Source organism: Anopheles marshallii, chromosome 2 (genome assembly GCF_943734725.1).
Source record: "Anopheles marshallii chromosome 2, idAnoMarsDA_429_01, whole genome shotgun sequence".
Taxonomy (NCBI): Eukaryota; Metazoa; Arthropoda; class Insecta; order Diptera; family Culicidae; genus Anopheles; species Anopheles marshallii.
The window spans coordinates 84,011,527-84,036,135 of NC_071326.1; the positions used below are offsets into that span (position 1 = coordinate 84,011,527).

Below are 24,609 nucleotides of genomic sequence, written 5' to 3' on the forward strand. Positions count from 1 at the left end.
TTGCGGTTGTTGTCGATCACCCTCCAATGCACAATGAGGCATGTGACATATTGTTGGTTCAGATGAATTTTGTTGTTATTTTTTTTTACAGAAAACAAAACGTTTTGCGATTCAGGACACATGAGCATAGCACAGGGGAAAAATTAAACATGTCATGTGCACTTCTTCACTGCTTCTTACTGCCGGGCGAACAACATATTTTCATATACGAGTTCGTGTGGTGTACAATAAATTTCAAAGAAGATAAAAGTGTCCTACTAAGAATGTAAAGGACACGAGGTACGAGACAGAAGAAAGACAAAGGTGCATCAGCACAGCGGGATACGGCCATGAGAAGAAAGATCCACATGCACTGGACGCAGGTAAATCTGGCAAGCACCAGCACAGTTTCTTTGAATGAAAGGATGAGGGAAATAAAATTGGAAACCTTCCGAAAGAACCCAGGAAGATTTGAAAATAAACTTTATGAAGGTTAGCCTTCTATGGGCAGCAGCTCAGCTGTTGGTTGGATTGGTCAGTGGGAGACGGAAAAACGAAAACCTGTATCTGACATCTTAATTCAAAGAACTTTAACAGATTGACATCACATTAAAAAAAAAACATACCATAAAATAAGTTGCTGCATGTTGAATTTTAATCACAACTTAATTCTATCGATTACAGTATGAATATTGTTCAAAGCAAATAGGATAATGTTACACGATATATGTCAAAAATGGGAGGATCTTTACATAAATAATCCTTAGAGTTCTGATTATAACAAAAGTTTGTACTATAAGTTTAGAAAGGAGGTCTTATTATTAATAAAATGAAGAACAGTTAAATTTCTTGGCTAAAGAAAACAATAAAAGTGTTCCTGTAGGGGCCTTTAAAAGTGCGTCAAACTGATATTCGGTCACGTCTTTGGTGTATTTTTAACAAACCATAAAGTAACCAAAAATGGACATTCATAGAGCTTGCATCGATAAAATTAGAAAAAATCGACATTTGCCCTTTAGCCTTTTATAAACTTCCTGCCATTATACGCAAGACATTCTTATTATGTGGCGAGAATAACAACTCTCTACAGTGAATTAAATCATAGTGAGTGAGTGATGATAATCTCTTCTATAATCTTCTAAGAGTTATCGTAGGTGAATGGGTTTGCTAGTCAACGTTAAGATTTGAATCCTATGAACGAAGATAACTCCGTTGTGTGTTTTATAACTCAGAAATTATAGTGAATCATAGTGAGTGAGTTAATAATCGTGACTGAGATTTAATTTTCAATCCAGATTTTATGTGTTTTTTTTTTTGTATTATTTACGATTCAAACTAGTGTTGAATAAATTTGATTCAGAGTCCTGAGCCTGAATGAATCTGAATCACCATTCCAAATAACCATGAATCTTTTGAAGTTTGAAGTTTTGAAGTTTTGAAGAAGAACTTTTTGATCTTTTGAAGTATTTCTAGGTTGAGTGATTCCACGCTAAACATTCATAAACATGACTTTTTTTTAAAGATTCATTAAGCACAACAACAACAACAGTTCATACCATCTTGAGTTAGTAAAATCGCAAATGTTTCATTGAAACTCATCGCTGGGAATAAAATCAACTCACTCACTAGCAAGATTTAACTAATTTTTTTCCAGCGAGAAGCGTTGAGATAAATTCATATGAACTACGGGTTAAGTTTATAAACATGTAGATACTCTAAACAATTTTATTTCAAAGCTTTATTTTAAGCGAAAACAAAAAATCTTTTTTTTTAACATGCAAAGAACACTATCCCCATTCAAACGATAGAAAACATTCTTTTACCAGTTTGCTAAACGGAATACGAAACTAGTTCGCCTGGCAAAGGTAAACCATTAAATTACTATTATCATTATTCTACATCCTTCTCGCGCATAAAACCCCACGGGTGCATACTTAGCATGCTGCGAACGGACCTCCTATTATACTCTCCAAATGTTTCGCACGTGACGAAACTGGCTAGAACATATAATCAAGCAAAAACCTTATCGAGGAAGGGAAAGATAGAGCGGGAGCAACCGCACGGTGTCCACGTTGGTGACATGATTTCCCATCGTATGCCATCATCCTCTGGCAGCACTTTGTCACGGAATCCACTCCGCGATGGGCAAAGCCTCTCAATTTGCGCCGTATAAGCACCTTCCCATTCAAGTGGTGGGAAGTGATAGCTTCGATGGGCGCGAATGGGGACAAACGCGGGGCGCACATGAACATGAACCTATTCATCACGTGCGAAGAATTAACAAAAACGGGAAAAGAAGCACACATAGCAATGCTTGGTGATACTTAAACCATATGTTTTAGTTTAATAACTCCCAACTTCCTGATGTTCGAAAACCAGTACGTTGTGTAATTTAAACAAAAAACAAACGCTTATATTTTCCTATCATACTTTCACAATGGCAAAATTCACATAAATTTCGCTGCCATTCACATTACGCTGCAGTTAAAATATTATTCATTTCGGGAAGTAAAAAAAAAAACCTGTCATGAATGAAAAACTGCTCCGATGGGGCATAAATTCACAGCACAGAAAACAGAAGCAATAAACCATTCCGCAAAAAAAAAAATGGTTTTTGTCAAGATCACCACCCTTGACGATCGTTCGCGGCGAGTTTAGTGCCTCCCAGTTGATCGGTTTTTCGTGTCACGTTTCGCGCATTATTTATGATCGTACTGTAAAACATATGGTTTGCTTAGGAAATAGAAATATTTGCACATGGCTGTTCGACTAATAGATTCTTGTTTTTTTGTGCAACCCTTGAAAGCCAAGTAGTGTTTCTTTCAATAAGAACTTGATAAGCACACAGTCCTTCTTGGGTGGGTCCTTTTCTTAAAATATCTGGAATGGGATGTCTTTTAGGTTACATTAAATATATCACATGGTCAAAGGTCTGCATCTACAACAGCATTTATGATAAAAGATAAGCACTAAAGTGCTTGCTGCCAGCTTGGCTTTCCACAACCTGTACAACCTGTAGTGTATCATAAGTTTCCTTCTGTACCAAAAAAAAAAACCTGACTACAACTAATGTTGTGATTGAATCTTGGGAGAAGAGTTATGCATACACATTTTTAGTGAGGAGTAATTTAAAACAGGATTCGTCTCTTAAAAGATTTAGAAAATTGTTTCTCTCAGAAGAATTTTGTCCCCGTGAAAGATGAACAATTGAAGAGTCGGTACAATGACGAGCTGTAGGATAAACTCACTATCATTAGACTCGCCAGACTCCGGTGGGCCAAACGAAAATCATGTCATAAGAATCATACCGGTCGACCCGGCCCGTAAAGTCCTTTAAAATCGTCCACATTTACAGAGGAGCCATATTAGTTCCAAATTGAGATGTAGTGATGGAGTTATTACGTCCAGCAGAAAGGCCGACATTAAAGGCCGTAAGCAGTTTAGAGGACTCCTGTAGCAGGACAAGACCACGAAGCGGCCATAGCATCGGTTGAGTAATTAAATAAACAATATAATATAAACTTAAAATAGACTTGGGATACAATTCCCAAAAAAAAATGCACCAATTCGTCCATCGCCTAGTATGGGGTGAATTTTATCAGTGCAGCAGAAGATACATGACACCTTCAGCTTGTCCCTGTTGATTAGGCGGCGATGCTTGTCCACATCGTTCGACCCGTTATCCCCCAAGTATTATTACTACTGTTATCGCTTGTTATCGTGCTCCCAGAGATAAGGAAGTGTGTGGCGATAGTTAATTCGGACATTCGCAAAGGAAATTTTTGTTCCTCACATGGGGCAACAGGAGACTGGAAAGCGAGCCAAAAAAGGGAACATTTTCCTCTTCTATTCTCAAACATATTTCGTCTTCACCTACCTTCATTATTGTTAAACAGTCCTGCGATGAAACATGCTAGCAGCAGTGTCGCAAACATAACACAGTTGCTGGCAGTGAGTGGTGAGCTGCGTTTTTGCAACGTTCGCACCACAGCTGGGCGGAAATCGCTGATTGATCGGCTGGTGATGATCGTCGGTTCTGTCGGTGTAGGTGTCTTCCGCCTGCAGGACGAAATGATTGGCCGGAGGGGATCCCCACTGTTACATAGCTTGACCTTGCCCATCTCGTCATAGCTGGCACGTTCGAGGATGCTGAATACGAACATATACGCAATCACACACACACACACACACTCTCTAGAACCTGCGAAGGACTCTTCTAGGAATCGACATTGTCGTCTGATTATCCACTCATCACTACACTAATACTTACAGTACACTAATACACTACACTAAACTAATACACTAATACACCCTTTCGTGCAGCTCTCGTTTACCAAGGAAGATTTTACGCTTTTCTACACCCACCAAAATGCACCGCACTGTAATCCCAGCTTCTCACACGATCACTGTACACTAGCAATACAGCAAGGCACCCGAACGATCCGAAGCAATTTTTGTTCACGGTTCCACTCCACCAAACACCAGAAGCTGCGCCGTTTTTTTTACAGCATTTCCTACCTCACATTATTCCTTGCTCTCAACAAAACTTTCAATTGCTGAAGATCGCGACAGCGGCGGCCATCTTCGGCATCTCCTTTTTGCCGCCCGTCTTTGGTTGCGTTACCCACCCACAACAGCCGAAAGCGAGACGAACCAATGCCGCTGATGCACAACAATTAGTAAAGCAAGTAACACTAGCGAAATTATGACCAAACTGCACTCACATTGCACTGATCGATTGCACACGAAATGGAGGTAGAATTGAAATCTTTTGTTGCGTACGCGTTAAAATTGAAGCAAAACTGTCGTGCAAGCAGGAAGCCAGATAAATAAATGCGATCCGACGCGAATGACGTACAGCGAAATACAAAGCGAATGGCATGCAGCAGTGAGATTTGATGGCGAACGTTTTGACAGATGGGATTGGAGCGCTCGCTTTTTGACCAGTTGATAGGCTCATAGTGTGGTGTGTTCGTGTGGCGAACGGTATTATTAACCAAGCTAGCGTCGAAAGAACGAAAAACAGCAATCAATAGCAATTGTAATTATTTTTATTTAATTATGCTGCACACAATGCATTTAAATTATCGCATTAAACGCATGTTTTGGAGAATTGAAGATGTTTCGGAATTTTACCCACCACGAGCTGTCAATCGACACACTCAGCTGTGTTGTGTTTTGATTTTGTCCCTTCCCCCGTGCCTCAAGCCCCTCAAAACCCTTTCTTCCAGGGTGTAACATCACAATCAAAACAAACGTGCGCAAAAACCCAGCGACGATTGCATTGCCATTTTCTCGCCCATCCGTTACCTTATTTGCAAAGGGTGAGAGGGTGGTTTTCCTATTTTACATCCAACCCGTATACGCCCACAACGAACGCGTGTGCGACCGAGCGCATCACAGTTTCCGCGATACGTTTCGCGGTTGTTTGGCGCTGGAAATTGTTCGTTGTTGTGCTTTTTTTATAATTTGCTTTAGTTTTGTGTCCATCCTACAACCCTTATCAATCTTTCTAGGTGTGTGTTTGTGGGTCGATGTAAAAGGTATAAAGTGGGGAAGAATATGAAACAGTTGCAATCGAATCAATATTACTGTATACAGTGAAGACAACAGAAACTGGACAGGTTTTGGGGTTTCTTTCTTCAGTGTAGTGTATCAATCGATCAAGCGCACATCTACATCACGGCCAAAACGCAATTCGATTCTCTTTGTTTGTCGATTGGTCTCGCGAAACTCCCGATTGTTTATTAGTGACGGGTGCTATCTCTTCCAACGAAAAAAAAAAACTACATCTCGGCAGAACATTTTTGTGTGGGTTGTATCTTTAATTTTCTTCAGTACGAACAATTCGGAACGGGACAGCTGAATCAATTCCGCTGGGATTGAAGCATAATCATGAGGCGAACTGGTGGCCCATGATTTACTCCGACGAGATAATCAATCGTTGTAATGGGCGAACTATATGGTAAGTAAATAACTCGCCGGGGTGTAACAGGAAGCAGGAAATAGAAATTTTATTGATTTTCTCGCCTGCGCTCGCGGGACGACATTTATCATGTTTACCCTGCCTGCTTTGATTGCCTTTGCTCGATAAACCAGGTTATTTTTTATTTGTATTTCTCACTCGTTTTAGTCACCCTGCTACATTGAGCAGCCCAGTAAAAAAGCTCATTAGCATTGTAGATGCAAAAAAAAACATTTACCATTCTGGTGCCAGATTGATTATTTGTCACCTTTGTCTTTATGTGGCAGTAGTACGATCTACGGGGACAGGACAACAACAAAACGTGTGATACACAAACTGGAGAAAACTGGAGTAAACTTAGAAAAGGCAGTATTGAGTTGGAATAATCCTACTTTCCTGTCCGATGAGTCATCACACTTCACCCCCGAGAATCATCATTGCGAAAATCGCATTCAAGTGCATCACCATCACCACTAGCGGTAAACGTGATAGATAAGGAAAACTGCGCCATTTGCTCTTCCAACCAGCACACACTATAACGAATAACAGAAAGCAACAATGGAGGTGTCGGCCGAAGAGTGGATAGAACGGGCGAAGGAAAACATGAAAAAATTCCTTAACCGTGGTGGTGCTTGCCGGGGAGATGAACCACAAATGTTGGCCGGAGCGGCACTAGAAAATACGCTCGGTTATGCCCTTAACCTGACGATGAAGGATCCGAACGAGTGGACCGACGATGAACTGCAGCAAGAGTACATGGAACAGCTATGCTTTTATGACACCGATTCGCGCAAGACAATCGACAAGCTAACGCAGCAGATGTACGCTCAAGGTGTCGTACCGGACGAACCGTGCCATCTGACGATCTTACCGATTGAACTGTACGCAGAGGGGAAGCTTTATGAGGTAGCCCTATTTCGATACCAATTCGGGGATCTTCAAGCAACCGAACCGAAGTACATTGATTCGTACGGTCGCGTGTATGGAAGTTTCCGGGATTTTCTGCGTAACAATAAATACCCGTCGGCGGAGATGATTTATCCGCGCGAAGGGCGGCTCGAGGCGAGTGAAGAGAAAACTGTGCTGTATGAGGTCGGCAAAACACCCGCCTGGAAAGCGTACTATTTTAAAGCGTTGGACATTGCCACGGGAATAATTGGTAAGTTCTGGATGGTTCATTTTAGTCCCCACAAGGGCTCCTTCTAAAAAAAAATAATAATAGTTTGGTTATCATTTAATTTGAATACATTGCTGCGAAAACAGTATCGCAACTAATATAGAAATGTCATCCGTTGCAATTTCACGCGTACAAAACTTTAAATCTGTCCCTTTTACTTGTAGGTATCGCTGGTGCAACTGGAGCCATCTTTCTGTCCGGTGGTATTGCGACACCCTTTGTTGCGGCCAGCATTGGATCGGCATTGTACGCAACCGGACGCTCGATCGATGTGCTGCGCGATAAAAGCGCCCACCAGGAATCGTTGAATCCGTTCCTTGATTCCGAATCCCGTACCGCATGGCTGAGTCTTACGGCACACGTGCTCACCTTCGGCACCATGCCCCACATATCGGCACTGTCCGGGGTCGCCTCAACGAGCCACAGCATCGCAACGGGGTTCAAGGTGTGCAACTTCATCAACGAGACGGGCAACATCATAAGCGATCTGGTGATTTGCGACACACTGTCGGCAATGCATTCGAATTACTATAACGCGTCGATCGAAACACGGTTGGCGCACGCTGCCTCGATCTGCTTCTGGACAAAGACCACCATCAGCATCCGGCAGGCGGAACTGATGATGAAGAACAATGCAATCGTTGCGCTGAAGCTGTTCGGGTTTGAGGATCATTGCTGCGAGTACTTTAACAACGATTCGCACGCGATCGATATTGGGTTAAGAATTGCGAAGCATTCGCTCGAGACCAATGTGCAGATCGTGTCCGATCCGAGTGACCCCGGTGCGATACGGATTGATGGTACCCGGTTCCCTATAAAAGAACTGTTGCGACTAGAACCAAACGAAGTCGAATTGCTGTTTGAAGCTTTGCAAGGTGTATCATCGACACCGGACGATCGGGCACTGTTCGATGAAATGCGCTGTTTGGTTTGTTCGGTGAAAAACTCCGATGAAGAAGCAAAGTTAAGCGTACTGGTACGACTGCTCGCCGCGGAAGCAGAACGGGAGTGTCTACCGGTTAACGATGTAATGGAAATGTTACTTCAAACATATGCCGCCATTAAACGATACGAAGAGTCGGCAAATGTAAAGCCTACCACATTCCAGCTTTCAGCAGAACAGGAAGGACTATGTGTAGGACGCGGCCTGTGGTTGCGGTTGAAACGGGCGTACATTTTGTTTGCATCCAATCGAACACCAACTGTACCAGTGGAGCAAGCAGCGGCTGCTGGTGATAGCAAACCGAAGGACACTGAGCCAACGGTGGATGATGAAGACAAGGATTCGGATCGGATAATACGGGCAATGCTGGAGCTGTCGGAGAAGCAGTGCAGCCAGCTGACGGAAATAATACGCCAGGATCCGAACTATTTTTCTATTTTTAAGCAAAAATCATTGGAAGTAATCGAGGATCATGAAGGTGTCGGTGAGGGCAATGAGACAACAGCACACCAAACGGAGCAACTCCTCTACGAAAAGCTGAAGAATAATATTCTGAAAGCTCTAGAGCGTGAAGGAAAGCATAGTTAAATCATCGCAAGGAACACGCGCTGTGGTGAGTTTGACTCCCTGTTATCCTTATACCATGTCCTGAGAAAAGGAAAGAAAGCGAACAATGCATGTTAATATGGGGTTTGTTATGTGTATTTTTGAATGGCGTAGAACTAAAAATTAAAACGCGTCTAATGGCAAACACACAAAAAAGCAATATATGAAGAACAAACAAATTGAGTGAAACATATCAAAAGTAGCTGCTAACATTTGTACTCACATGACTAACTAACAAAACAAAACATACGAATACATCCATTTATTAGCCAAATTTTTAGAGGCAGTGCTACAAACGAATGAATGAAGGAAAGAAGCCAGCTTTTTGTAGAGATCTTAGTGACATTAGAAAAAGCTAAATAAGAAAGCTAACTAAACAAAATATGAAACTATACCGAAACCAAATAGGAACAAATTTATGCGAAACCAGTGAGTGTGAGAAACAAAGCGTAACCGAAACATATCAATTCAAAACGTGTATAATGTTTAGCTACTACTAATAATTGTGGAAGATTATGGAAGTATATTTACATCATACGGCATTCGATGAAGTAGCATCTAGAGAAAAGTGTTTTACTGTTGCTCAGAGCGAAAGAGAACGCATATGTTGTGGATTGTTACCTTTGGTTTTAGTTCCATTCTCTGCCATTGACCCAGTTGGTTGACTATTCCTGGTGTAAGCTAAGGCCCAGAATTTCAAGAACAGTATCATACGAAAAAGATAAAGTTGGTATCCACCAGTTTAACGGGTTGATCAAGATCACGGCAAATGGAAGACTCTTCTGAACGTTTTGATTCGAAGTGGCGCTGCAATAGGAATTCTGAAAGTCAGTCAAAGTTTTTGCTATCTTCTGAATAGTTGAAGCTTACCAAATAATTCTAAGCCACACGTCAGATTTATTGAAGTTCTTTCAGCCCTTATTGTAGGAAGATTGTTAAACTTACACCTAAGGACATACGTCTCCCAGATGGGTCAGGTTGAATGATTAGCATACGCCAGTATACATCTATTTAGTGATTTTCGACACTTTTGGATGTAGGCCAAGGCCGCCAAGGCTGGATGTAGGCCAAGTTCCACTATATTATGTGACCGCTTCAAGAAAGCACACATTCAAACACAAAAACATTGAAGCAGCGTAACAACAAACCAAACACACTCTGCCCGCCTGTTAACTGTCGTGCTTCCTTTCTGTACGTTATGTGGAGTTTTTCCTTATTTAGTTATTTAATTTTCCTAATTCTTACAAGTCTTCTCATTCCCTTCATAGTGCGCGCGTTTCCTTTTGTTCCCGTTTATTCGACTAAGCAAAGATGATTGGTGACTGTCGAAAGCGAATTGCACAAAAAACCAAGCAAATCAAAGAAAATATAATCAAATACGAATCAACGACACTGTCGAGCATTGCAAAACGTTTCTACCTGAACATACAAATACACACACACACCTTTGATGGAGAACATACAATTTGCCAGCGTGTACTAGCGATAGACTATTTCGAGAAAGTTTATTTTTAACGTACTCTATTTACTAAACTGTTTGTAACTATTTTTTCGCCCGTTTTTGAAGAAAAGCCCCAAAACATAACACACAAAAAAAACCAAAACACAGACACAAACACGGTCGTGTGAAGTTTACCACAAAACTAGTATATCGTGATAGAATGGAAGAATTTAAACAGCGCGTGGTAGAAACATATATGCCGAAACAACATATTTATACAGGACATTGTGTGAGTGAGCGTAAACCCAGCTATAACTACTAGCGGTAGTAGAACGGTAGCAGCAAAACACAGAAGTTATGATAGAAGCTTTGTAGGTTTTGTAAAGCATGTATAATCTTTAGTACTATAACATATAAGAAAGATATATAGTACAGTTTAACAGAAAAGAATCTATAACACGTTGTAATAATATGAGAGTATAAAAGGAAAAAAATTACAGAGTAGCAAAACAAACAGCAAGCAAACAAACAAAAAACACCAAACATTGTAACGTGTCGAGGGAAGGTAAAGAAAACAAGCAAAGGATTGAAAGTTCGTTAAAGCTTGCACAGGTTAGAGTAGTGGAGCTGTGTTGACTCCAAAATCATTCCTCTCGTTCGATTTCCAATCATTATCACCAACCCTAGTTGTCCTGTATAAGGTGTAAAGAATCCCAGTTGTTAGTTTTCTCCGGCACTGCAATTGCCGAAGGTAATGTCAATAGTAACAGCAAATCTGCTATCACTTCCTTCCTTAGTTTTGATGTATCATATCAAGAAACGGTCAATTAAATGCCTGCCTAAATGCTGTGTTGAAACAACTGGTCGTTTTGTACGCTCTGTTTTGTATCTGCCTTTAACTGAACACGGTTTATATCGTTATGTTCTAATACCGTGATAGCGGGTGTAAAAGGGATTTATGTTTTTGCTAATCCGGTGCTTTGCTACAAACGTGAAGCTGCATGAACTTAAGCTTTAATATGAAACAAAAAACAAATGTGTTTGTTCGAGAGTAGATCATAGCAGAAAATAAAGCAAATGTTCCCTTATGAAAATCAAATGCTTATTCAATATTAAGTTTGAATATTTTTCGATCGATCGGTGTGTTTGATACGTGTTTGCTTTACATAATTTATTTGTTTACCGTTTATACTAACGATACGGGAACAGATAAGATGCACCGTATGTATACTACACAAAAATATATCAATGGTTAATCAACGTACTAAAAATGATCCATGTGCGAACAGATGATAATCTGCCACATAAACTTAAAATGATTGCCCCATTCAACGATCATTCATGAAGTATTCTCTTCCAACAAACGCAGACACGCTGCATGCGCAACTTACATCGACCATGCACAACGTGCACGATCCTCTCTCAATGGGAGAGGCAAATGTGTGTAGACCGAGATACTTAACGTATATTAGAATCGAGCGAAAACCGGTAAATTAAAGAAACGGTCTATGTAGCTCCATATTACTGGTACAGTTTACAACTTAAAACACATTTGTCCTAGTGACATTCGGGCGATGTCTCACGGAAGCTGCGAGTGGCGTGGCGGTGTGCGCCAAATTGCACTCGAGTTTCGCTTCAGCTTTTGTGCATCGATGGAAGGGAACAGCACACGCAGATCGGGCGTCATCGGTTGCACGGAAAACAGACTGTCGATCACCTTCGTATCGATGCGGGCCTGGATCGTAAGTCTGTGCTGGAAATTGGATGCTGTAAATGGCGAAGAAACAGCTGCATGAAACTCCACTGGATACGCAAAGGAAAAGCTTTGAGGACTTACACTTCTGGCACCATTCCGGCGGTGGTGGACGCTTTTTCTTACGGGGTGCGCTTGGATCTTCGGCAACATCGTCATCCGTGGTGTCATCCGTGTCTATCATGTCGAACGTAAACACTTCCGTTTGGGCGGCAGCCAATTTTTTCTTTGCCGCCTGCTGCTGGTGCTGCTGACGCAGCTTCTGCTGATACAGCTGTTTGTGCAGTTTCACTTCGTGGTTCTCCTTAGCCTGACTTTGTTTCAACGTCTCCAACAGCTCCCGATCGATTCTGGAAAGCAAAAGAGAAGAGTGGAAACGATATAACGTATATATCGATATATCGTATGCTTGGTCCCTTGGTTCTTCCTGCATCGAAATCTCCGCACAACAGTACCTTTGCTGTTCGGCTAACTGTTTGGCTAACTCATCCCGCTTCTGATCGGCAAGTGTCTTCTGTTCCTCCATCAGACGCCGCTTCTCAAACTCCTCCAGCTTGCGTGCCTTCTTCTGCGCATCGATACGTATCTTTTCCTGCTTTTCGTGAACGAGCTTCCGATACTTTTCCTCCTTTTCGCGCACCAACCGTTCCGCATGTTCGCGCTTCTCGCGCTCCATCGCTTCCCGCTGCGCGGCCGCCAAACGTTGCTTTTCTTCGCGCTTCTTCTTTTTCTCGTCCAGCAGAGATGAGGTGGATGAGGCCGCCGAAAGAGTTCCACTGCCACCGGCCGCGGCACGGTCCCAGCTAGAGTCACGCGATTGGCTACGGGTGGTGTGCTGTAAGGCTCTACTCTGCATCTGAGCTACCTTGGAGGCTGATGATGCTTTCGGTACGGGTTGTGAGGCACAGTTCGGGGTGTAAGCGGATGAGGCAAGCGGTTTGGCATGGGCCGACCGTACCAGTCCATGCATTTCCGTACCGATTGTCGGTGTGCTGGCCGTTTTCATGAGACGTCCAATCTGGGCCTGCGGTGTACCAATCTTCGACGAAGTGGTAGCGCACTTTTCAAATGCCTCGATGCGACTCTTGATCGGGCTCATCACGCAGGGGTTGAAGAGTTCCTTATTTTTCTTCGCATCTGCCGCCGACTTGCTACCAAGCGATGCCACACTGCTGACAGACTTTTTTAGAATGGAAACATTCTTCGGCTTTGCACCTGTTATCGGTGGGCCCACCTTGTGACTGAAGGGTGTTGCTTTAGATTTCGGCTGTTCCGGCAAATGTTGCATCTGAACCGGTGAGTTCTCTATAACCGATTCGTCCTCGGTCATAATGCTCGCGTTAGCCGCCACTATATCACCAACATTCGGCAGGCGCTGTCCGTTCGATAATCCATGCTTCTCAATCACAAACGTATCGTTCGGACGATTTTCCGCCTGACCGGATGGAGTGCCTTCGTCGGCAGGAATATTAAACGTTTCGTTGCATCGCTGTTCACCCGGTGCATTTTCCATTGGTGAATTTACCGTAAATGTGCCATCCTGAACCGCTGGCGGTGTAATGAACGTACCATCGGCAGGCATAGGTTGAGTGTACGTTCCATTTAGGTCGCATTGGCCACCCTTTGAGCTCGGATGGGACGCTGCTTGCAGAGGCATCTTAACCAGCGCAATGTGTAGTGGACGCATTTGCTTCTCTAGCTGTATGCGTTCCGCTTGATCCTGATTTGGTTGTTCGCGTGCATCTTCATAGGTCGACTTATCGGACGCCCTGTTAGTGGACTGCTGTTCGATCGAAAGTTTCTCAGTTTTGATCCGTATCGGTTCAATCATCACGTTCAGCTCCTTATCCGTTGGGGTCGTTACAGCTGGCTGTTTCACCGCCGTTTTTGATTTCAATCGGCTCGGACGACCACTAGTGCTAGTGCTTGCGTTGCTGCTAACCGTACTGCTCGTGCTGTTCATTGTCGAGTCAGCCGACGAAACGGCCGAACTGGACGCTGTGTCGTTAGCATCTTTCTTATTCTTCGCCCCAGCGGCTTGCTTCTTTTTCGTGCGTACCTTGGGTAGAGGCACCTTCGGTGGTGGCATACTTGGTGGAGGCATCTCCTCGTCGGAAAGAATCTCCACCTTGGGTACCACAGGAGGAATGACCATTAGCGACATTTCGCGAGCAGCTACTGGCGGCTTATCATTCTCCTGCTTTGGTGCTTCAGTCGCACTCGAGAAACCTTCATCGTTGCGTTTGTCTGCCACCGGTGTAATTATTCTGTTTGCCTGGTTCGCATCATTCTCCGTTTCCATCTCCTCGTATGTTTGTTGCTGCGTTGTTTTATCTTTTCCTCCACGCACAAGCGTGCTATTGGCGACGGTCGAGCTTCGTTCAATCTTTATGTTTACGGTCGTTCCACCATCGTTACGCATCTTGGCATTCAATGTAGGTTCTTTCAGTTTTTCCTGTGCCTTTAACCGGGCCGTCCTAGAAGGGCGAATGGTATTTTCATTCGATTCGCTACTAGTTTCCATGAGCTGAGGAGCCTGATCATCCCGAACTTTGCCAGTAACGTCTAACATGCGGGCGGATGACCGAGGCGGCGGGTTAGCGGTGCGATCAGGCGCAGACGATTGCTTTCCTGATTGTTGCGATTCATGCCCGCTATTCAATGCTGCTTCGTGCGTCGCACTACTACCTGGAACTTCCTCATCCCTTTCCGATATGGAGACCTGTCTTTTTGGACGCTTCTTGTTCTGGACCGGCGTACCCCGCTCGTTGGCCAGTGAAACGCATTCATTAAGTCTCTTTTCGAATTCCTAAAAAGTGATATTAAACAGAGCAAGAACAAAATTGTAGACCGCGTAGATTGGGTTGAACGCGAACCGAAGCTAACATTGTTACGCCTGTTGCCTACCGTGAATTCAACAGCCATTGCCTTTTCCCGATCGAAAGCTTCCCCTATGAAGGAGTTGAACATTTCCAACATTTCATCCATGTTGCTCGGTTGATTCCTTCGTAGATTCGTTTATGTACACGTAAATGCACAAATGTTCACTAGTTTCACAATCGCTTTCACTGCGCTCTAGATACATGAAGCAAAAGAAAAAAGATGCTAGCTAGATGCTATTCCACGGCACTCATTCTTCCTTTCGGGTTATGTAAATGGATTTTTTTGTCCCCACTAGCAAAAAGTCTGGGAGTGAATTTCCACACGTTCGCACTCCGCAAAAACACAATTTAACAAATAATCGAAACACTTGGGCAATGATAATTGCTGCTGAAAACACCAAACACACCAAGAAACCGCTCAAATCGGACGGCGTAACTTCAAAAATTGAACGGACCGTTTTTGCAGCACACCAATACCAACACCTGGTGTTAGCTGCTCTTCGAAAAGGCCTTTTCGTAATTTTGAACAAACGGAATTTTCGTTGACAGCTGTCAAGGTATGCATGGGCCGGTTGGAGGTTGGAGGTTCAAGAAAAAGATATTTTCAAATTATTAATTTATCAATTTTTTGGTATGTTGCAGATCTGTGATAACAGGAAAAACAAGCATCTATTTATCCGATTTATTTTTTTATATTTTTACATTGCTATATTTGGTACGGTACCTATGCCTATGCTAGGCTGCATCGGTTTGACAGCTTGCCTATTCGTACAATCTGGCCGACAGGGATTGCTTCGCATCGCAAATCATTTGTTCCGAAGAAGAATTATATTTAGTGGTGGTATAGAATTTCAACGCATTATGAGCGAACGATGAACCAATCAACATTTTTTAATGTAAGCTATTGCACAGATCCTTTATTCAAGTTGAATGTTTTGAAGAAAACAACGAGTGTTAAGTGTGATGTATGCCTGTTGGGCGATAACAACCCGGTTCGGTATGGAGAATTCATAGAGAAAACATACTCAAAACAAGTACTCCGTGTTCATTACTTTTGTTTGGTAAGAAAACGTGCAATGCATAGTTGGTAGGTTCTAGTTGATCATGTAATCGACTCTCTGTTTTCAGCTTTCCGGCACCTACATTGAACAAAACGCATCATCAGATGGGGCGGGGATCGCTGGCTTCAAATTACGTGACATCTTCAAAAGCTATGAGGAATATCGCACAAAATCGTGCTTCTACTGTCGACATCTATCGGCACCAATCGAATGTGCACAACGAAAGTGCGGCCGACGGTTCCATTACATTTGCGGTTACAATAACTCCTGCCTTACACAGTTTTTTGGTCAGTATTTATCATACTGCCATCAACATATACCCGCTGAGTTGTGTAAACCATTAAACACGAAGGAGCGAGACTGTAATATTTGCTACATGAACTTACCAGACGTAATGGACCCGAACTTCAACCCATTGGCGATCATACGCACCCACTGCAGTAGCGAATGTCCGGCCGGGCTACTGCACCGCGAGTGTGTACAGAAGTTTGCCTATTCGTCAGGTTACAACTTCAAATGTCCGTTATGCTGGAATAAGAAGTTTAAGACTCATGCCGCAAAGAGTGGGATCTTTATACCAGAGCGAGAGTCTGCCTGGGAACGTGAACCGGACGCATTTAAAGATCTTCACAAACGAAAATGCACAGCTGTTCCGTGTGTCGCAGAAAACGCGCAGCAAGAAGATGAGCTATCTGAATTGGTAGGGTGTAAAATTTGTGGTGGACAGTTAAAGCATAAGCTTTGCGCTGGGGTAACAGATGAGAACGATTATCTTTGTAATGTTTGTAGGGACGACTCGTTTGCAAATTTGGTGTAATAGTTGATAAATTTGGTGGGATCAAAATACAGAATTTTGAAATTGAAATACTATATTAAGGTGTTATTACGGTTGATATCGCCGTCGCTGTTCCTATCGTGCTCCCTAATCCCAATGCTATCACTTTCCTTTCGTTTCCCATGGTAGGGATTTTTTTAGTCAACAATATTCATTACACCAACTCTATTCAATAAACAATAAGTACGGAAATACGGCATAAATGAAGAAAATATTTAGCACGATTCACTAGATCATATTAGCTTTAGGACACATCATTGCAGTTGAGCACGTCACACTTGTATGGCAGGAATCTACGTCCAGTACTGATCTTCAACAGGTTGAGCAGCCGGCCTTTGGGGTATAGCAATTTCATGATGTACTTCAACAATCGTATCAAAAAACGGCACATATAGACAATTGTTTCTTATTACAGCAAAACAATATTTTAAAACATTTTTGGCAAACCGCGAAAAAATACGATCCATACCAACCTTGGCATTTTGTAGCGTCCATGTCTGATGTCATTTTTGACAGTAACCAACCACATTGAGTTACTCTGAAACCGTGGGCGCTATCTGTTTGTTTCTACAAATAATTGTTAGTTTTTAGCTTAAGTTCTGCTTTACTCTATGCTTTTTAGCAAACCGATGCTATTTGCTAAACTTTCCTTCAACGTTCCTCGAAAACTGTAGAATATAGGCTAGCCAACTTTTCAAAAGGTGGTTTTTTTCGTAATGATCTAACCTGACGTACCCACAAACCATCTGAAAACGGTAAACAAGAGCTGAAAAAAGCAATGCAAATCACAAAACGCGGATCGTCCGACCGGAGCAGTGCGGGTCGAGTTTACGGTGGTGTGTTACTGCTATTTTCGATCATATAATTCCGTCTCCGTTCCCTTCTTGGTGCATTTGCTGCAGTCGTTGCTATTGCGGTCATTGTTGTTTGTAGCGTGAAAGAAACGAGTATGCGATTAATGTGCGTAGAAACGGTTCGTAGGAAAATCCCCAACATCGACGATGCCACCCTGCAGCTGTCTGGAGGATGTCTGTGGCTGTAGTTTCTTAGTTACATGCCGTTGAATGGCTTATAGATCGATGGTGATGAAATGAACGGTCTAGTTGGGTCGTCCTTGTCAGCTTTTGCTTTGTTGTCTCTTCAGACAAATCTATAACGCATCAAAAGTGTAGCAGCGGAATGTGAGATTGGAATACCCCGTGCAATGTTTAGCCAATTTGTTTAGCCACCAATTCGATCCGTGGCCAAGTGACGAGAAGTTTGTAAAGAAGCGTGATGTAAGATGCTGCGACGCTCGTGGAACATGGCGTAGCAAGCGTTGCTAAGCTTAAAAAGGCCACCCTTCCTCTCAGTTGCTCAGCTGATGTGTTTAGTGCGATCGTGTGTGGCCTTCACTTACTGTGAGCAGTGTTTTAATTGTGGTTTCCCCGTTTTTCCAGGTTGAGTAAAGAAGTATCGCGTAATCCGCGAAACAGTGGTTATGTGTAAACATCTTTCCCTCATCCGGAGCAACAACAGCCTATTCTGATGTGTAGTAAAAGCAAAGAGAGTGAAATATAGCGCTTTAACCAGTGAAGTGTTTTAGTCCGACAAAAAAAAAAATAGACGGACGGCAGCGTATGGGCCAAAAGCGTTAGTGTTGTGCTCAAGTACGCGTTTGTGATCAGCGTTGATAGCAGTAGGCGTTTGCAGTAATATGTAATGAATGGTGCCGTATCGCACGTCATTTCAAGTGAAGATGCTTCTTGCATATCCAAAAGGGGATACAAAGTAGCGCTCTTTTGACAACGAAATCAACATAACAAAGCTAACCAAACCCGGTCGAATATGGCGCTTCAATGGTCAATTAACTAAATCCTTGTGGGAAAGGCAAAACAAGTCAAAACCAACGAAACGCAGGAACTCTCCGTATCCGAAGGTCGCCAAGCGTTTACTTGGATGATGAAACAATCGCAAACACCGACATAGGAAGATTCGGAAATTCACAACACACTCACACATACACAGTGGCCGTTGTTGCTGCTGCCGATCACCATCCCTCAAGCAGTCGAACGTTGAAGGATAACTCTTTCAAGGTACGTACCACCAACAAACTGTTACCATTTTGCCATCCTTCTTTTGCTGGTTTGTTTATTTTTTTAGCCTCTACATCTTCATCCATCTGGCATCTTCACCGGTACCGGTTGCCTGCAAACCTGTATTCCTTTTGTGGGTTCTTTTTCTTTCGCCCCTCACGAACGCTTCTACCTTGCAGATTTTGTGCTGCTGGCCAAATCTTACCTGGTACCGTTTTGCACCTGTCTGTTGCCTGCCTTAAGGAGTGTTTTTTTTTTTGTATAAAGAACATCTTTCCCAAGATGCTGTGGGCTCGGTGCTTCAATCCTCGAGCTTCGATTGTGCTGAAAAAATATGTTCTTTTTTCGCATTATGGTTGTTAGTTCTAGTGCGTTTACTGATCGAACGATGATTTGTTATCAAACTCAGGTTCTACCGAATTGAACAAATACTTTGAACTAATAAAGCAACCTACACGTTCAGCTCCAACAGGCGCAAGGACGTTGGCCTCGGTCAACAAGTGATCGTTTGCGATCGGTTTTTCGGTTCCGTAGAGGGGAAGGATATCGCACGTGCCGACACTTGCGGTTGAGTGCGGGGATGAAGGTGCTACTGTTTGATTGCGCCGTAGTACAGAGGGTTGTTAGTTCCATCACATTCAATTAAGACCGCCGCGTCAAGGTTTGTGCAGCCCATAGACTCATGTGCAATTGTGATTATTATTTGATTTATGCAACAGCAATTCTATTAACCACATAACAATTCGAATTGGTGAAGTTGCTTGTTAGCAAATGTTTCACTCAAGAGCAGCGCGATAATGTGAAAATTAGTGTTAAAATAGTAATGCATAGTATTAGCTTTAATTATACCAATTTATTATTTTCAAATTGTAGAAATTTTATGTAACATAAACTGCACCTTGTAAGATGAGATCGATAGCTACACTGCTACTTGTATTGCAGAACAGTTAGTTAAACAAGTTAACTTTTGTGACTACAGATACATGTTTTTTTCATCCTCAAAGCATCTTCTTCGTATCGCCAAGCAGTTGTCTCCGGGAATTTGGTTGTTAATTGTAATTTCTGTTCCTACTCCCAATATTCTATCTCAATTATGCGCTTGCTTATGCGGTTCGCTGAAAAAACTGTCCTATGAGTATTATTATAAATATGTTATAAGAAAAAATGTGTTGAAATTAACCCCTAAATTTTTCGTACAAGCAGTAAAGGCTTTTCAACACAAATATTGGGTTCTATTTAAAAAAATTCCAAAAACTTCATTGGGCATCACATCCATCGCATCCAGCATGAGAGTTCCTAAATGCCGGATTGAAACGATGAATGAATGCAAAATGAATGGGACCAACGACGCGCAGATTAACCTAGTATGTGTCGGCATGTCCGTATCCCCGAATGGGGCTGGTGTCATTGGTCCGCGAAGGACATGCTGCCATGCAGCAAGCCTTTCCTTGACCGATATATTAGGTCGGGTCATCTTCATCATGTTTCTTTCGCTTCTAGACAGCCACGTCAACAAGCGTGGCGCGTGAGTATATGAAAACAGAACAACCTCTTCAGGCACTTTCTACATCGTTCTGTTCATTTTTTCTATCTTTTAGATGGATTAGTATGGAGAAAAGGATAACTAGACTAGTCATTGGATGAACATTAATGCACGGAAACGGTTTTTGAGCTGATGATAAGCAATAAGTGATATTTCTTATAGCTTTGCGCACCCTTTTCACGAATAATTCTTCCGAGAGGCATAGGAATGTACTGGTTGCAAAAAAGAAGACAAAAACCAAGGAGTAAAGGAAAAGGTTTATAATTTGAGTGAAGGTACGATTCCAAGTGGGCCCTTTACCCGCGTACCGTTTGGCTCGTGTTCACTCAACAAGTACTGCACGCCTTTTCTTCTCCCGCAATACACCTTCATAGTTCCCCCGTGGGTGCTTGTGTTTTAACTTATTTAGTTGTTTATCGTTTTACTTTGCCCTGTCTCCTGGCTGGTAGGGTAAAACCGAACCATCATACCGTCATGTTGTGGATGAAAATCGTACACGTGCTGTTTGTACATAAGAGTGGTTTCTTTTTTGTTCGATTTTTTTTTGTTGCCATATGCAAACCGTATGTTTGAAATGAATTTTAAAAAGATGGTTCTTGTACACTTTGTTTCGACGAATGTTGGACCATTTTTTTTTGTTTTACTAGTTCGCTGAAAGTTTTTCCACGCCCTATTTGGGTCAAGTGGGAGCACAAGTACGATTTGCCTTCAAATGGATATTATTTTCTTCCGGTGTGTCGGTTACTTACGTTCGACCTTCTACGAACCGGCATGCTGAATGTGTTAATTTATTATTAAAAGGCTACATTCTTTCAAGCATCGAATAGTTACTGACAGGGAAAGAGGGTTTGCGCTTTAAATAATCATATTCAAATAGAAGGGGTTTGGAAAAAAATGAATCGAATGCGTTTATTTGTATGAGGCTGCACCAGTTGCAGAGAGTACCGTGCGCCATTTAGGTCCTTCACATGGTCCAGACATGGGTTTGATGTTGGCACCCTTGGGGATAGAAATTTAAGCGTTTTCGGAAGACCTAAAACCGTTCACAACCCGGCTGTGACACAGTATATCAGGCCGGTGTTGGATACAAACCGGGAGTCGTATTACACCGTATGCTATACGGCTTTGGCCAAAGAAGCTGGGGTGAAAATGATTCCCCCCCTACACCGGGCCGGAAGTGGTACTGTTTCGAAGGTTTCCACAGCCAACCACCCGGTGTGAGGTAAACGAGTGGAAGTTAAAGAATTGTTGTTGATACAACTCTTCAAACTGAAAAAAAAACAATGCAAAAAGAATAAATCACCCTTCTGCTTGCTGCTGCCCAGAAGACAACGGTTTACTGACGCTGTGTTGATCGGACGTGCCCTGGAGCACTCGACTGAACCTTATCGTAGCGGGTTTGTGAGGATGATAAGCCACCAACGGCAGAGGGGATAATAAATGGGACACTTCAGGAAAATAGTGTACACTTGAGGCATTTACATTTCTATTGCTGTTTTATTTGCGTTGGATGAAGAGGGTTTTTGAGCTTTACTGGGTAAATTAAATGCATGTGCGATGAATACTACCGTTTACTTGAGATTATAGCTTCTGGCTTGAGGTTATTTCGAAAGAAATTGAGCAAACAAAATATAATACTTCGGTATTATTGCAATTATTAATTAAGGAGGTAGTATTCTGTATTGTCCTTAAAACAAGGTTTTTTTGGTTTTTTATTATATGACAATAAATGCTTGATACAAATTTAAAATGATTTTTTATATTGCCGTTTTCTTACCTCAAAAGTTAATATTTTATCCTGCCAATGGAAAACTCCTTAGATCACTACAGCTAAACTCACTACACTAATAAACAATAACAAGGTATTTTAAGATAAACAAAACGGTTACGCACGATAGCGGAACTTTAAATTTTTTTGCTGCGTTCAACTTGGACTACATCCATAAATATATGGAGATTTAAATAAAGCAATAATAAGCATTTCTCTAAATTGTCCAATAGCAACACTTGGTACTTATTTAAACCCCAAAATGGCGAATCTTAACAATCTGTTTTCTCCCATCCGAGTATTTCTCTAATCAATTACTACAAAACCAGCTTTCTAATGATTGATAATTGCCGCTCAGGAGATTCATAATTAACCAGGGCAAAACACTCCACCCGTGCTTGCTACATGATCGAGCTGCGTGCTCATCAATACCGCGAAGCAAATAGGTTCAGTGTTTCAATTGAACAACACAAATAAAAAAAAATCAGCACTGTCCGTGTGTGTTTTACGATGCGTTAAGGAAAATAACCACCCCAAACAGAGGTTTATGAACGTGATTCACTACAAGTGAAATGGAATTAAACATAGCGGTGAACGGTTGTAAAAGCTGTACTGAAGAAGGTGAAACAAGATGGTTAGTGGAAGGCTTTGTGATCGTCACCGTAAAAAAGTTGCTAGTTTGGTTTGATTTCTATTGCCACCGTCGTCACCGGGGGGCTACCACATTGTTGTGTGGCCTGTTGCAGCACAAAAGGCGTCCACAAACGGCACAGCCAGCAGAGTAAACCTTTGCCAAATCGTGTGAATTTTGGCGCTGTTTTATTGTAATGAATATGCAATTTAAGTTCTCGACATTCCTACATAAGATAAGCAAGTGTGAAATGCTCTTGTTTGGGGATGTCTGTTGTGCCCCAATGGAGTGTGCCGACATATTAGATCTTGTGTGAGGTTCATGTAAAGGCCCTTTGGAAAATAAATAGATAACTGGGATCGCTAAACACAGATACAGTGTTGGTCAATGATGTGAAGTCACTGCATAAATTTGCTATATTGTTATATTTAATCAGATTCAGATTTTTATTCACTCACTCACTTACTTACTTACTTACTTACTTACTTACTTACTTACTTACTTACTTACTTACTTACTTACTTACTTACTTACTTACTTACTTACTTACTTACTTACTTACTTACTTACTTACTTACTTACTTACTTACTTACTTACTTACTTACTTACTTACTTACTTACTTACTTACTTACTTACTTACTTACTTACTTACTTACTTACTTACTTACTTACTTACTTACTTACTTACTTACCTACTTACTTACTTACTTACTTACTTCGAATTTGAATTTAATTATTCTATTTCGCTCATGAATTTATATCTATTTAAAAAAACATTCTCGGAAATCGCCTTTGCTTTGGGTCGCCCGAGTGTACTACCACCTTAAGATTGTATTTCAATATGCATGCTAATTGGTTTGCTCAGCTGATAGTGATGCTGCGTTAGGTTTAGTTCAGTTCAGTTTAAAAAGCAATGTTCTTTTGTTGTTTCTGGTAGTAAATAAACACAAACCGATGTGTGATGAAAGATAAAAAACCATGTTTAATTTTGCAATTTCTTTACATCAGCAAAGAAACAACATGCTCAAAAACCCCTTTCTATGTTTAGTTTTATCATGTTTTACTTTTTTTTACATTTTGTGTTAATTTTTATTTGGCCTTTCAGTAATGTTTTGCAAAGCGAAGCGAAACCTTTACCATTTTTCATTACTTAACAGAATTTCTTCAATATCTTACCCAGTTTCCCATTAATTTCCAGCGAATGTTTTTTATGTTTTTGCGCTGTTTAGCTATTTCAGGAAAATACCACCGTTTCCCACCTTCATTTATCGCCATCCGATATGTAAAAAAAAGCAATCCCGCCAGCTTAGCAATAGCAGCCGTCTTTCACGCTACCGGATTGTTTTCCTTTGCCTTTGATTGGCTAACTCGCTGGCTGCTGTATCTTTATCGAACCGTAGACGCTCCCGTGCCGAAAGTCAGTAAACCATTGCTTCCGTTCCGTTCCCGACGCGAACGCGCAATCCGCCGGCGATAATTTTGGCTCCCAAAATGGCATTTTATGTGGTGCGGATGATAGAAATTTATGGCGCGTCTGGGGGGGGGGAGCATCGTGGAGGGAGATTTTTCGGTTTCGATTTTTCCCATTTTCTTGGAACGGACGGTTCTTGGTGCTGTTATTTGATGTTTCCAAACGTTATTCCATATAGCTGGCCGGCCGTGTGTTTGGATTTAATATTGGCTTTTTTGTTGTTATTGTTGGAACGTCTTGCGCTACCCTCTCATCCCGGATGCGTGGGAGGCTGGGAGCGAATGAGCGCCCAGGTGGAGGAAGGAACACAACATTCCTTCCAATTCGTGCGTCGATTTATTTTACCTTTTATGTATAACAAAACCTCCCGAATGGATCACACGGAGCAAAACGGAGCGTTCACTAGAAACGGCCACTAGAAATAGATCGTCGGAAATTGTGACACCCCACCGGTGGACGATCGTTTGTTGCTCACTT

General features: G+C 42.0%; 4 protein-coding genes across 4 annotated transcripts in view; 2 read left to right on the plus strand and 2 right to left on the minus strand.

Annotated features, from left to right (window-relative positions):
- LOC128715265 (low-density lipoprotein receptor-related protein 6) overlaps nt 1–4,142 on the minus strand; it is a 28,588-nt gene extending 24,446 nt beyond the window's left edge. The window contains exon 1 of the mRNA XM_053810150.1: nt 3,857–4,142. Coding sequence (XP_053666125.1) covers nt 3,857–4,142 — 286 coding nt within the window. The remainder of the gene's footprint in view (nt 1–3,856) is intronic.
- Nucleotides 4,143–6,502: 2,360 nt separating this feature from the next.
- On the plus strand, nt 6,503–8,652 carry LOC128708719 (uncharacterized). Its single transcript, XM_053803698.1, has 2 exons — nt 6,503–7,103; nt 7,286–8,652. The coding sequence occupies exons 1-2, from the start codon at nt 6,503–6,505 to the stop codon at nt 8,650–8,652; spliced, it is 1,968 nt and encodes a 655-aa protein (XP_053659673.1).
- A 3,038-nt stretch (nt 8,653–11,690) lies between these two features.
- Nucleotides 11,691–14,852, minus strand: LOC128707083 (inner centromere protein). Its single transcript, XM_053802030.1, has 5 exons — nt 14,772–14,852; nt 13,035–14,673; nt 12,320–13,001; nt 11,949–12,214; nt 11,691–11,878 (listed from the first exon to the last, which is right to left on the minus strand). The coding sequence occupies exons 1-5, from the start codon at nt 14,850–14,852 to the stop codon at nt 11,691–11,693; spliced, it is 2,856 nt and encodes a 951-aa protein (XP_053658005.1).
- Nucleotides 14,853–15,618: 766 nt separating this feature from the next.
- LOC128709277 (PHD finger protein 7-like) lies at nt 15,619–16,624 on the plus strand. The gene is made up of 2 exons (XM_053804266.1): nt 15,619–15,807; nt 15,875–16,624. The coding sequence occupies exons 1-2, from the start codon at nt 15,619–15,621 to the stop codon at nt 16,622–16,624; spliced, it is 939 nt and encodes a 312-aa protein (XP_053660241.1).
- The last annotated feature ends 7,985 nt before the right edge of the window (nt 16,625–24,609 follow it).

Bases quoted from the DNA above. Each gene is read 5' to 3' on its own strand.
- LOC128708719 (XM_053803698.1), top strand. From the start codon at position 6,503: ATGGAGGTGTCGGCCGAAGAGTGGATAGAACGGGCGAAGGAAAACATG. The intron at 7,104-7,285 runs GTAAGTTCTGGA...TTTTACTTGTAG, and splicing joins CATTGCCACGGGAATAATTG to GTATCGCTGGTGCAACTGGA.
- LOC128707083 (XM_053802030.1), bottom strand. From the start codon at position 14,852: ATGGATGAAATGTTGGAAATGTTCAACTCCTTCATAGGGGAAGCTTTC. The intron at 14,674-14,771 runs GTAGGCAACAGG...ATCACTTTTTAG, and splicing joins CAATGGCTGTTGAATTCACG to GAATTCGAAAAGAGACTTAA. The intron at 11,879-11,948 runs GTAAGTCCTCAA...CGCCATTTACAG, and splicing joins GCCGGAATGGTGCCAGAAGT to CATCCAATTTCCAGCACAGA.
- LOC128709277 (XM_053804266.1), top strand. From the start codon at position 15,619: ATGAACCAATCAACATTTTTTAATGTAAGCTATTGCACAGATCCTTTA. The intron at 15,808-15,874 runs GTAAGAAAACGT...CTCTGTTTTCAG, and splicing joins GTGTTCATTACTTTTGTTTG to CTTTCCGGCACCTACATTGA.